Source organism: Amblyomma americanum, chromosome 1, assembly GCF_052857255.1.
Source record: "Amblyomma americanum isolate KBUSLIRL-KWMA chromosome 1, ASM5285725v1, whole genome shotgun sequence".
Taxonomy (NCBI): domain Eukaryota; kingdom Metazoa; phylum Arthropoda; class Arachnida; order Ixodida; family Ixodidae; genus Amblyomma; species Amblyomma americanum.
In genome coordinates, this window is record NC_135497.1 from 401,498,492 (window position 1) to 401,513,191 (window position 14,700).

Here is a 14,700-nt window from a genome sequence, read left to right on the forward strand (position 1 = left end):
CCCCTTCATGCTTAGGGCCCTGTCACACTAGCCCGACACGCCGCCGACGCCGACACGACAAAGACACCAAAGATCGGCCAACCCGGTCGGCCGACCTTGTCTGTGGCAGACCGAGCTGTCACACTAGGCCGACTACGACACCAACGCGGCCGACGACCGGATGTCTTCGTAGTGTGACAAGCTTTGACGACCGCGACGCCGACAAAACCAGTCTGCCGACCGTGTCGTCGCGAGATCGGTCGCCGAGCAAAAACATTACCGAAACAAGGCCCTGCTTCCATATCCAGCCTGCGGAGAATAAATTTCGGATACATTTCGGCGCTCACAAAACGTTCAAATTATTATGACAGCCGAATTGACATCGCGTCCACATTGCTTTAACCCTCCTTTGGTCAGGTTTTTAAGCGTGCGCTGGTCATTTCAATCGCCACCTCGCACGAGAATGACTGCTGCAGCATTTTCTTTGGAAGTGGAGACGGAGCTGATCTCCCTAATAGAAGAGCGTCGCCTGATATGGGACGTTAAACATCCCCATTACCACCGCCGCGACTTTAAAGAAGTAGCATACGCGGAGGTATGCGAGGCACTGGGAGGCCAATTCACCGGTACGTACGGGAACATACCACGTTGCGCGGAGTATCGGAGACTATATCTGATGCTGTGGTGTCTGCTGTTTTTTTTAGCACTGCTTATGGTTAGTGTGGCGTCGTGACTTCCCGACCGTCGATTGCATTAACTATGTGGCTTGGCGTCGTCCGCACGAGAAGTCAAACAGCAGCCACAAAACTTTATTTGACTGCCACGCTGTACCGATGCTCCCTTTTCTGACGTTACTTTTCAGTTGCCCAAGTGCGCGCGCGGTTCGCTAACTTGCGCACACAATTTATGCGCGAGAGGCGCAAGATCAAGGCCCGCTCCGGCGCAAGCCCGGACGAGCTCTACCAGCCAAAGTGGGCTCATTACAAAAGCCTGATGTTCCTGGATACCTCCTGCTCCTCGCAGCCAAGTTTTTCGACAGTCCACACGCAGGAAGAAGAGGAGGTATGTTGTGTTTATTCCTTGATAGCTGGCGAGTATGCAGGGGCATTTCTAAATGTGTTGTATTGAAGCTGCATTTTGAGTACAACACCTGTTTTTTGAGCATCCAGGATAAGGTGTTATGTCGCCGAATCTTTAAATAATGTTCAAAACTCATTCTGATAAAGCATGTTACAGGATAAAAACTGGCATGCTTTTTGAAATCAACAGTGCATCACATCTTCAATCAAGCTGGCCTGAAGCAAATCGTGGCCTACACAGACAACCGAAATTTGCTGCAGGCCATATTACATTATGTCTACACTGGTGTACAGTTGTGCCCCATCAATACAATATTCTTCAACATGCCCGGCTCAAGTTATGAGCATTTTCTTAAAAACCCAAATTTTTGCATTCATTTTAACCTTGTTAATGGAAACTCATTGCCCAGACGGTAAACAGGGTGAAAGTGCGCACAGCCTCTTGGAAATCTTGTCACATTAAAATTAATAGCACTGAGAACACAATATCGACTTCCCCTGACAAGTATTTCTATTCTTGTGTTTTATTGCTGAACACCACCGCAAAGGAGTAAAAAAGCTAGCATGATGGCTGTTCTTTGGTTTAGTGTTTTCCAGTATCATGGTGCTTGGCCGGAAGGCCCCATCATTTGCCATGTTGCATGAGTTACTGTCCTCTGTGCTGCTTTGTTACATCAAAGCCTCCTTCAGGAGCACATGTGCAACTTTCGAAGCATGTTTCACAAACAAGACCAGCTATGTGCATTTATTGAGGCTTGTTCTGTAGATATTGTTCTTGGGACAGAAACTTGGCTTACACCCGATATTGGGGACAACGAGCTGTCGCTCTCTAGAAATTTTACTATATTTAGAAATGATAGGGTGGGCGCACGGGGAGGCGGTGTTGTAGTTGCAGTGCAATCTAATCTATGTGCTCGCGTTGTTGACACACAGTCAAATATTGAAATTTTGTGGATTTCACTTCAGGTCTGTCCCTCTGTGACTTGCGCAGTCGGAGTCTGTTACCGTCCGCCTGATGCTACTTCTGAATTCATCGAGAGTCTTAATCATTCCCTAACTTTAATCCAAGACAAGTATCCAACTTCACCTATAATACTTGCTGGCGATTTTAACTACCCCACAATAAATTGGCAGAGGTGTACGCCCCTAGGTTGCGCAAAGAAGAGCGAATGCAAGGAATTTCTCGATGTTCTTTGTTCATTTGATCTGCATCAAATAGTTTGCAAACCAACACGTGGAAAAGCTATTCTAGATCTAGTCCTCACAACCAATCCGGAAAATATGCTTGTTCACGTCCTTGAATGTATTAGCGACCACAACGTAGTACACTGTGAATACCAATTACAAAGTAGTAAACCAGAAAAGGCAACGAAATCAATTTACGATTACTCCCGTGCAAATATCGACGCGATTCTTACAGAGCTGTCATATTTTTCTGTGTGGTTCTTGGAAACCATGGCTTATCGCAATACAAATGATAACTGGCTCGCTATCCGAAGGAAGCTTATTGAACTGAAACAAAAGCACGTTCCCAAAATTAGAATAACGTCATCAACACAGAGCACATGGTTCACGTCCCAAGTGAAGAGAGCAATAAATAAAAAGAAACGCCTTTACTCTAAAGCTAAGTTGTCCCACTCAGATGGTGATTGGCAGCGATACCAAGAACAATCAAATAAATGTAAAGCTGAAATTGAAGCATCTAAAGACAAGTTTTTTAACGGTGACATCGTCAGCATAATAATGAACAATCCGAAAAAGTTTTGGAAAGTAATTAACCCTAAACACTCTTCTCAATCCACTATACCAATCGTTAATAACGGTGCGCTACTCTCACCATCTGAAGCTGCGACTGAATTAAACTCGTTTTTCAGCTCTGTATTCACAAACGAAAATCCAATTCCACCTGACCTTACGTTTCCTTCAATTGACTCATCTATGAATGATCTCATAATTACACCAGAGGGAATAGAATCGGCCATCGATCGACTTTCTAATAACTCAGCGCCAGGTCCAGACGGCATCTGCACAAAGATGCTTAAAATGACTAAACCTATATTATCTCCCGTATTAGCCACCCTTTTCCAGCAATCAATAGATACAGGAATCGTACCAGATGACTGGAAGGTCGGTCGTATCACTCCCATTTACAAATCAGGTGACCGTTCAGTGCCCTCAAACTATAGACCTATATCCTTAACTAGTATTCCATGTAAATTACTTGAGCATATCATATCTTCCGCAGTTATGAAATATTTATCTGAACATAACTTTTTTTCTAACAATCAACATGGATTTCAGAAAGGACGCTCTTGTGAAACACAGCTTTTTGAACTTATAACTGACCTTCATCAAGCTGTTCACGATTCCATAATAATCGATGCCATATTTATTGACTTCAAGAAAGCATTCGATAAAGTTCCCCATTCTCGCTTAATGATGAAACTTAGCCGGCTTAACATACATGAAAAAATTGTTAATTGGATCTCAAGTTTTTTAACCGATCGCTACCAATTTGTTTCCGTAAATGATCACTTTTCCGCTTTAGCACAAGTTAAATCTGGCGTTCCCCAGGGATCCGTACTTGGCCCAATCTTATTCTTAATTTACATTAATGACATCAGTAACAACCTGACCTCAACAGTTCGATTGTTTGCAGATGACTGCGTGCTTTACAGACAAATTATTACCTCTGAAGACGCTAATATTTTACAGGCCGACCTAAACAAAATTTCACTTTGGTGCAAGCAATGGCAAATGGAAATTAATGTTTCTAAAACAAAAACTATGACATTTACCAGAGCCAGTAACGTTCACTTAAGTTCATATTTTATGAACAGCATATGCATAGAGAATGTGTATACATTAAAATATTTGGGAGTCCATTTAACTTCTAACCTTACATGGAATGATCACATTGATGAAATAATTTCGAAAGCAAATAAAACACTTGGTTTCATTAGGCGAAATTTATATTTAGCAAATCAGTCAACTAAATTATTAGCGCACACAGCTCTAGTTCGCTCAAAGATTGAATACGCTTCCTTAATATGGAATCCAAATCAGACTTACCTAATAAACAAGCTGGAATCTTTACAAAATAAAGCAGCACGCTTCATCACTAAAACATACTCTAGAACATCCAGCATCACGGCTATCAAAAAGTCCCTCCAATTACCGTCTCTAGAAACACGACGACTGTTAGCACAACTTTCCCACTTCCACAGATTGTATCATGCCCCGTCATCCTTTGCAGCATCCTATATTAAACCCCCACAAAAAATTTTCCCCCGCCTCGACCATCCCTTCAAAGTGCGTCCCATGTTTGCGCGTACGAATCTCCTGCGACAATCACCGCTCTTTCTAGCTATTCATCACTGGAATAAGCTGCCAAAAGAAATTGCTTCTATACGTGATCATGACTCATTTGTAAGTAATTTGAAACGCAGTTTTACGCATGTTGGGTAAAAGCAGAATTTTATGCCTTTGACGCATTGTAAGTGTATCTACATGCTTTGTACGGAGTGTTGTTGTTGTTCTTTTTTTTTGTATGCATGTATGCAATTCTCTCTCCTTTTTTTCTTTTTATATTTTCTTGTTGTATTCGGTGATCCTTACCGCGATGTTCTATATTGCCTTGCCCCCCCCCTCCCCCTAATTGTGTTTGAAATATCCTGTTGTTAACCCCCCCCCCTATGTAATGCCCATAAGGGCCTTTAGGGTATCTGAATAAAAAAAACTGTATCTAAATGTTTTAAAAGTAATGGCAACCACAATAACACACTTGGAACTTCCCAGCTTTTGACTAATCACCGCTTCACTGCCGTCCCCTATGCACAGAAACAGATATTGGGCTAATACCCCTGTCACACGGCATTCCTCGAAGGCCTTTCCAGCAAAGGCACCTTTTTTCACCAAAGGAGCGAAAGCTTAAAGGAGCAGTGACGCAGCTACACGGTGCAGCCCAAAGGTGGAACAGCCATTCAGACTTAGCACCCGCTGCTGTGCTCGAGGCGGCTTAAGTGAATGTTTTAAAATTAAAGTGGGGTATTCTGTTCATTCGTTGAGCTCAGGCAATTTTTTTTATTCTGATTGCTTCCTTAAAAGGACTGCAACAGCTACTCTCATCAGCAGCAGCAGGTTTTGTGCATTGCCTTGGCCACCAGGGGCACTCGGTGTTCTGCAACGCTTTCACTGTCTTGAAATCTGGGCATAAAATATAAACACGCGTACAAAAAGCAAAGCCAGACACACCTTTCGTATTTCTTGAAGATGTTTTCAAACATTTGTGGCTGCATCTACGTTCTTTTTTAATTTATTTTACTTTTTCACATTGGATGGCACTGCGATCACAGGTTCTCGAAGGCCGCGCCTTTGGGCTCCAAAGGTCTTGGACGGGCCAAGGCCCTTAGCAGCAAAGGCACAACATTTGTGCCGTGTAGCTGCACTCCTTATGACTTTGGATATAAAGACCTGACTCTCAAAGGCCTTTGCGGTGCCCGTGTGACAGGGTATAAGTCAGCAACAGGGCCTGATAGAGTGAGAAACAGAATGTTGCGTAATTTAGACGACAGGTCTATCTCCAACCTCTCAACATACATGCAGGACTGCTGGGAGAAGGGGACGATACCGCAGGAGTGTAAACTCAGAAACCTTATTTAATTCCCAAGTCAGGGAAGAAACCGGGCTCCGAGAACATCGGACCGATATCGCTAACCTCCTGCATGGGTAAGCTTATGGAGCACATCTTTCAGACTCGGCTAAATAAGTATACAGAGGACAGTGGGCTGTACCCGGACACCATGATCGTTTTCAGACCAAAGCTGTCAGCATGCAACGTGATGCTGCAGCTCAAGGAGCAATTCATAGACAAGCAAACCCGAGACTCGAGTGGTCGTGGTGTTGGATGTGGCAAAGGCATTTGACAATGTGAGGCACGTGTCGGTCTTGGAGAAGTTGAACTCACTTAATGTCGGGAGGAGAGTGAACAACTACATCAAGGACTTTCTTACAAACAGGAAAGCCGCTCTCAAGCTAGGGGAAGACTCCATCGAGGACATTACAGTGGGTGACAGGGGGGGGCTCCACAGGGTTCGGTGTTATCACCAACCCTCTTCAACACTGTAATGTTGAGACTCCCCGACCATTTGGCGGAAATTGGAAATCTAAACCACACCAGTTACACAGATGACTTAACATTATGGATAAACAAGATAGGCGACCGGCAAATTGAAAGCTCTCTACAAAATGCAATTGACATCATTGAAGAGTACCTGAAACCTAAAGGAGTTAAATGTTCAGCAGAAAAGCCGGAAGCATTGTTCCTCATGCCCCTCGGAAAATGACGGCTTCACCAAAAGCACGAGGCAGGCATCCGCTTGTATGTCAACGGCGGAGAGATCCTCGCGGTCGTCAGTATCCACGTCCTCGGGCTTAGAATTCAGGCGAACAGACGAAACACGAAACGCTTGCTAGGTTAGAAGCCAGCACAAATCAAACACGTCATCTTATCAGATGAATAGCAAACAGGCACGCTGGGATGAAGGAGGCGAATCTCTTGAGACTTGCACAAACCTTCGTATTCAGTTAGATAGTGTATGTGGCAGCCTACTTCAATCTGAACACAGTGGAACGGAACAAGCTAGATGTTATTATCAGGAAAAGCATCAAGGTGGCACTCGGATTCCCCCCGAACATGTCTACTGACAGACGTGAAGCTAGGGGTCTCGAACACTCTCGTGGAGCTGACTGAGGCTGCCGTTACAGTGCAGCATGAAAGACTACTCGGATCTAAAATGGAGAGGAAAATTTTAGACAGATTGCGGTACGAGCTTAAGCAGTAGCATGTGCACTCAAGAGACATACCGCGACAAATCAAGGACAAGGTTAAAATCGCTCCGCTGCCCAGAAACATGCACCCTGCCTTTCACAAAGGCAGATGTAAAGACTGAACAGATGCATTACAAACTAGGTATACAGGTTGGCAGGATGTCCTGTATACAGACGCTGTAGTATACGAGATCAAAGTGGCATACGCGCCTGTGGAGGAAGACTGAACCCTGGTGGCATGCTGCACAGTTTGTGGCGCTGAGACCGCAGAAGCAGAGGAAGTGGCCATAGCCTTGGCCATGAGCTAAGGGGGTTTAGGGTGGTCATCAGTGATTCAAAAAACGTTGTAAATGAATTGGGGACGGTGATGGAGACTGCCGTCCGTATATTAAACAGGGAAGGAGGACCCAGAGAACTGGTTCTGCTGGTTTGGGCACCAGCTCACCAAGGACTTAGAGGAAACGAGGAGGCTCATTTAGTCGCCCGAAGTCTCAATTGCCGGTTGACTCCTGGAACCTCCCAAGTCACCGAAACTATAAACAGCAGAGAGGATATGCGCTCGTACCAGGAAATCGCACTATACTACAGACTAAATCGACAAATTCATCCGCCAGTGGACAGAAAGCTCAATAAGAAAGAGGAGGTTGTGTGGAGAAAATACAGGCGGGGTTTTTTCCCAACCCAGTACTATACAGCAAGTGGCACCCTGAAGTCTTCAGATCACAGTGCAAATTTTGCGACAAGGCAGCAACATTGGTCCACATAGTGTGGACGTGTCTGGCTAAGTACGAGAGTTCGCGCACTCTAGAACCCTTGGGAGGCTTTGCTCTGTAGCCCAGACCCTAACTTCCAGCAGGACATCATTGGTCAAGTCTTTGCTGCTGCTGTGTCCCAAGGGATTCCGGCCGACGGCTAGGGGCGATGGACTTCTCTTGGCGTTCATTGGCTAGTGTTCCATTCATTTATGGAAAATTTGCAAAACGTTAAGTTGAACAGAACAAAAAGTGTGCCTTTTAGCATTATTTCTTAAAAAAAGCATCAGAACAGGCATTGCTCAATATGAAAAAAAAGAACTTGAATATTCAACATACTGGTGTTTCTCTACGGCATTACATCCTCAACGAATGTGACCACTTGCACTATGACATTTTCACATGTGTCCAGTGACACTGCAGTAATCATGCCGTGTAGCTATTAAAAGCCTTTGCACTGTGTTTTACCTTTCTGCGCTTGAGTAACGTTAGCGCAAGGTACACCTTTGTTTATTGCAATTATGGTGTACCAGTCACACACATTCCTTAAGATGTACTGATAAGGGTTCCACAGTCTGTAACAGCAATGGGACACTCCATTAAAACCCACAAAGAGAACATTGTGTAAGGAGAACAGCAGATGCTTTTTATATAATCAAGATTGAACAACTACAGTGCACCTCAAAAACAAGATCTCAGCAGAAGAAAAGAAACACAGAAAATATGGATATAACAGTGCATAAAGAAACTTACACCCAAAAATAAATGCACAAACAATAGTGAAGGAAACAAGTTTAACAAAGCATAACCAGTCAATACTCAAGAACGCTATGAACTGTAAAAAAGGGTAATGAAATAAAGACATGAACGCATGAGGTGCAACCGAATCTCTTACTGTTTTGCAAAAAATTTATTCATAAATGATTGTTTCAACGCCCGCATCTAACAGACTGTGTCTTGCGTTATACTGTAGCTCACTTCAGAAACAAAAGCCGTACTCCGGGTACATTAAAATAGGTGGCAGAGAGCCAGGTTACTCATAGTAAGAGCTTTTGTCACAAAGGATTACAAATGGATACAAAAGACATTGATGTCTATCAATTATCAACTCATTGTTCCATAGATGGCTTTAATGTTCAACCTTTTTTCTTTACATCGTACAGTTTTTCCATGACTACATCCACAGTATTCATCTCAATATCTTTATCAGTGGCAAATGGCTGCTGAGGCCAATGATGAAGGATCAAGTTCTGGCCACGGCTGCTGCATTTCGGGGAAAGCAGCACATAAAAATGGCAATGTTACTGGGTTATACTAGTGCAGAAGAGCTCGGGTGGTCAAAATTAATTAGTAACCCTGCAATAGACCATTTCTCATAATCGATTTGTGTCACGAATTTCCCCGGAGAACACTCGGACCGAAAGAATGGACTAGGCGACAGCTGTACCCACACAGACGCACATTTAATATACCCTACGTGGCATGCACACTAGCACGCAAAACTAACACAAAACAGACTGTAAATACACACGACCCGGAACCACTGCTACCAGCGTCAACTACTAGCACTCTACTGTTAACGGTCGGCGTTCGTGCTCACTGTTCGTTCTGTCCGGATGCGGCGTTGCATGCGTCCAGTAGCCGGCTTCTAGATGGCGTTCGACGTGCTGAGGCTGGCGTCGGTGTCGTATAAGCTCCCGGTCCAAGCGTCCTTGGAGGTGATGCCAGTGTTGTTGGCGTTGGGGGCACCACCCGAATGGGTGGCAACAGCGCTGGAGACACACTTGGCTGTAGCAGGTGGTAGCGTCCTCAGTTAACTCCCCAGAACGGGCTCAGGAACAGCAGGAAGCCCACGATGCATTGCCGTAGAACGCGAGCTCACCGGAGCAGTAGCCTGCGTCGCACTATTCAAGCCAAAGCGTCCCTGACCCGCCGGAGCCTCCGCTTCTCTGTTCTTCCCCCTTGTGCCTCGCTCTCCGTCGTCCTTTTATAGCCTTGGCGTTAGTCCATGTAAGCCTTGTCGTCTTCTTCTCTTCTCCACCAATCATCTCTCTCCACCTTACCGAATGCTTCTTCATCTTCTATAGTCTTCGGTTAATCCACGTTATCCTTATTGCCAACCTCTTGCCTCCGTAATTTTATTTTAAACTGCCTATGAAATGTGACAATGTGCAACTTTGAGCATTGGGGATTACTGTATGGGATAAATTAGTCATTAAATCCTAGTACTGCCATGATGGCTCAGTGGTTAGGGTGCCCGACTGCTGAACCCAAGGATACGGGCTGAATCCCAGCCGCCATGGCCGCTTTTCGATGGAGGCGAAAAGCAAAGCAGCTGTTTACTACAGTGACAGTGTACGTTAAAAAACCCAAGGTCGTAAAAATTTCCGAACCCCTTCACTGTAGCGTCCCTGAGTCGCCTTGGGAATTTTAATACAAGCATAACTATGTTTCAATTGTGGCCCCATACGTTAAATAAGGTACAGTTTAGCCTGTGTAGTTTTGACTTAAGATTTTGTGTCCTTTTGTTTTAGGAGACTGAACGGCAGTGCGAGCACTGGAACAACGAATCCGCAGATCAAGAAATGGATTTTCCTTGTTCGTCACAAAATTGTGCAGAGCCAAGTCTGCCAGCACAGCAGATTGGAGAGGGGACTTCAAGGCCTGGAAAAAAGAGAAGGCGAAATGATGACGAGACAGAACAAAGGAAAGTTCTGCTGACAACAGCGGTGGAAACATTACAGAGAAGTCAGCAACGCCTGGCGGCCAATGATGAATGCGACGCATTTGGCAGCATGATGGCGCATGCTGTCCGCCAAATACCGCCAGGCCCAGACCGTCAGTTGGCCATGCTAAATGCCCATCAGGCAATTGTAAAAATTAATTTATCTAGGCACAGTGTTCCAGTGGAAATGTTAAACGTCCTCAACATGCAGGAATAAAAACAGATTTCTATTTCACCTGGACACAAGTTTCCACTGCCACATAACTTGGCCTTCATTGCAGAAGTAGCTCTTGAAAACTTCTCTAGTTTCCCGAGCACTCCTGCTGCAGTTCCCGCCAGTTTTTGAGAGCGGCTTCATGGCACCACAAGGGTCTGCCCGGTCGCGCCAGGATCCTTGATGGACATGTCCTGCGCATGAGCAAAGAATGCAATGTACGGCAGCAGCATGAAGCATTTCTTGTAGCATAAGAACACAACACTACCTTAGGCAAGGCTAATAAGAACCTCCACATGATGGTGCATGCTTTGTTTCAAGGGACCCACCTTAAAATATTTTTGCAATACTTAAATAGCAATTTAAGTGCACCAAGTCAACGTTATTCTTTCATAAGGTGTTTTTATTTCTTTTCCTTTATTAATACCCCCAGGGCCATTTGGCATTACAGAGGGGAATGTTAATGTGACTATTTGCATAACTAATGACATTTCTAACACACGCATAATCTCCATTTTAAATGAAAGCATCATCCTTCTGTCTTTACACATGTTAGGCCATTTGGTCAGAAATACACACTGCTGTTTTTAGAGCTCAGCTCTTAGGTGCCGTTCCTTAACTCCTGCTGTATTTAAAGCGTAGCTCAGGCTTCTTTTTCTAGATTCCTAGTCAGTGGCCTCACACGCCACCTGCCAGCTGTGGCAGGTAGTAGCAGAGCGAAATGCCACGGCGAGCAGGTGGTAGATTGGAGAGATGGAAATCCCCTCCTTGAATTTGAACCTGGCAGTTTTGGATCCCGAATAAGACATGTAGCCCTTAGGTCATGCATGGACATTAGGACAGCTTAGTTAAAGTGGGGCATTATATCTAGGTCAGGTGGTCTTTCACACAGTGCGTTAGTTTACGAGTGTATTCAATGTATGTTTCAGATAATGTGTAAGATGAGAATGAGCGAATTTGAATGCGTAAGCATTTTATGGCTATGTTTGCGGTTTTGTGCCCTCACGAGCTTCTCATCACGATAACGTTCGAACAAATTGAGTTATAAGAAAAAGTGGGCGGGGCCACAGCGAAAGTGGCGCCAAATTTGAAAGAGAGGTGACGAGTTGAGTAAACAGAGGCAAGGAGATGCGAGGAGGAGTCAATGTTTGCGCATTCCTCCAATGCAGGTGCCGCAGTGATCTCATACTTTTTAGAGGGAGTTTAATGGTGTAGTGATTAAGCAGGCAGCAAAGTGCATTAAGGTGAACGTAAATCTGAAAAGAGCCGTAGACAAGAACCATTAACGCGATCACAATGTAATGACAACTCAAACTTCGCATTACCGAGTATTTTAATCGTCAGTAAATTTCTTTTGAAAAAAAATTCAGACTGTCACACTGCACGGACAGGAATACAGTCAAGCCTTGTTAATGTGAACAATTTGGTTGCTGAGCAAATCTGTTCATAGAGCAGCCAGTCCAGTGAATTGTGAAGGGAAAAAAGCTCAGGAAAAAGAAAACAATTCTATGGTTAAGATCTCCAGATCACCAATTGTAGTAACGAAAGAGCCGTTACACTAAATTAAAGTCGTGCGGTTTGAAGCACCTAGTGGTCCATGAGATGTGTCTCAGAGTGATAATACACCTCCTACTGTGGCTGCTGAGATCTCTCAAACCACTGTGCACATCTGTACTCAGTTCACAGCTGCTAAAAGCTAATTTATATGCAGCATATAAAGTAGACAGAGATGTCTTCACAGCCATTCAATGGATATAGCAGACAGTAAGGGGTGTCAACTGGACTCTTGGCACCCTAAAGCATGAAACCACAAAAGAGAAGCCGTGACTAGAAACATTTCCCCTTTCTCACTGCCATTCAATAGTACCCTGTGGTCAAAATATTGGAAAGCTCCAGATTGAACAGTCAACATTCTGCTACAGCAGTGGCTCGTTAATATGGATAGTTCAGTTCTATATTAGCCGGAAAAAGTACATGACCTGCAATGGGCGCTATACTTCCCCCCGTCCATTGCCTGGACGAGCTTCCATATTAACAAGGCACAAAATATACTGAAAAACCTTGGTCCCCAGAAAAGCTGCCCATAGTTTGAATCGTCCACATTAACTGGGGTCGCATTAATAGGACACAACTGTACTCAACCTACACATTGGCAAAGCTCACACAGCACTTTGAAGACTGGCACTGCTGATCTGACTGCAGAGTAAATGCTTGGCAGTGGCCCTCCTTTCAAGACCTTGAAAAACGAATAAACGTTCCGAAGTAGAGAAGACAGATATAACAAATTCAAATATTGAACGAGGCACTGCACACAGCAGTACACAAGCGGGAGTGATCTGTTGGGTTGAAAGTAGTTGTTCATGACGAACCGAAACACTGAAGCGGAGGGCCGTTCAGATATGCAATCTTGACAAACCAGACCCATGTATGTTGCATAAATAGAAAAAGAAGCTGGGAAAATGTTGCGTGACATCCATTCCAAGTCATAAAATTATTGTAGGCACAGCATTCCTGCTCTTTGTCCTGATCACTTGTAAAAGAAGGAGAGCACTGTATGCAGCCATGATTACAGATATGCACAGGTTTCAACAGAGGTGAACAGGACAGGCTATTGGCCTCCTTGCCTTTTTCACACATGGTCTAAAACTGGCAGGTATCAGATGCATAGCCTGGTAGAGCCTGCTGGTGCTGTTTGAAGAGGCGAGCTACGATCACACTTGCAAAAGGGTACAGTGCTCCATTTACTGATGGTGCCCCTGTGCATACTCTCATGATCAGTATTCCAAATAAATACTTGGAAGCGCATTAATAAACTGCTGCTTATAAGAATGTGTTCTGTCAAGTCATCAACGGCATACACAGTTATACAGACTAGGCAGGCCTTGTGCGTTCCTAGCAGTGCAACAGCTTCAAGACACAAGCCAAGATTGCCACGAATTTCGCAAAGTAGGAGAAAGTGGTGTCTTGCCTGTTAGCACATCTTCCACATCAAGGCTCTCGGGTGGAGTATACAGTTGTCTTGATGCCCCCCTTGACCGAAGATAATTGTGCAATGCAACTGTGGCAAGCACAAGTTGCACTGCCTTGAGGGGCTTGTGTCGCATCGGCGCCCTGTATATCTGCCAGCGGCTGGCTAAAATGCCGAAAGCGTTTTCTGCAGTGCGCCTGGCACGAGAGAGCCTGAAATGAATGGGTTCAAGAATGAGGACAAAAGTGAAAAAAAAACCCTTTCATAGCTGCTTCATCCGTTCATGACACTGTGACTGGGCAGTAAATGCTCCTATTAAGTACATAATATTCCAAAGGAACAGCGGAAGCATGGTTTACTGCATTACAAGATAGTCTGGATGCAAGAAAGTTGGTTACAATGCAAATTAAGTAGGTTGCAAGGCCACCACTCCCGAACTGCACCCGGAAAAATGGAGAATCAGCTGGATGAAAGCAAATTCCGTCATTGTGCAACCCGCACCCTGACCCTCATCATCCTCTGCCCGAGATCCAAACAATTCCCACACCAGGAAGGTACCTTTGCTGCGAAACTACTTTTGAAAATAATTGTACGCCTTCAAAAAATAAACTTAAGTGACCAAAACAGATGCAGGAATGGATATTGTGTACGATTTTACGCAGGCCGCACCTGTAGTTAAAAATCCTCTTCTCGTGCTGCAGCTCGGCGACTGGATATGGCCGCATGAGATATGGCTTGAGGCCAAATCCCTCGTCTCCCACAATTACATAGGGAGCACTGGTACAAGAGTTGGGCAGCTGCTCAGGAGGGGGAAGGCATGTTGTGTCTGACTCGATTCTTAAGCGCAGCTTTGCCTCGGTCCAGACCCCACTGTCATTTAGGCGTCCGTTTTTGCCAACATCAGCAAAGATGAAGTTGAGGTCAGCATCCACAAGTGCCATGAGAACTATACTAAATGTTCCCTTATAGTTCCTGTACGCAGCTCCACTCCCTGGTGGTGGCGTGATGACAACATGCTTGCCATCCAGTGCCCCTATGCAATGTGGGAACTGCCACAGTTCTTGAAAGCCTTGCGCTATTTGTAGCCATTCGTCGTGGCATGTGGGTGCCTGTAGAAGGGAAACAACCAAAAGTGCAACGTTGAGACATGCTTT

General features: G+C 44.8%; 2 protein-coding genes across 2 annotated transcripts; both read left to right on the forward strand.

Moving 5' to 3' along the window:
- Positions 1-355: 355 nt before the first annotated feature.
- Positions 356-10,595, forward strand: LOC144115748 (uncharacterized). The gene is made up of 2 exons (XM_077650240.1): positions 356-1,041; positions 10,174-10,595. Exons 1-2 carry the CDS (start codon positions 886-888, stop codon positions 10,579-10,581), a joined length of 564 nt encoding a protein of 187 aa, XP_077506366.1. The 5' UTR covers positions 356-885; the 3' UTR covers positions 10,582-10,595.
- LOC144102391 (uncharacterized) lies at positions 3,816-4,699 on the forward strand. The gene has a single exon (XM_077635677.1). The coding sequence runs from the start codon at positions 3,816-3,818 to the stop codon at positions 4,524-4,526; it is 711 nt and encodes a 236-aa protein (XP_077491803.1). The 3' UTR covers positions 4,527-4,699.
- Positions 10,596-14,700: the final 4,105 nt, after the last annotated feature.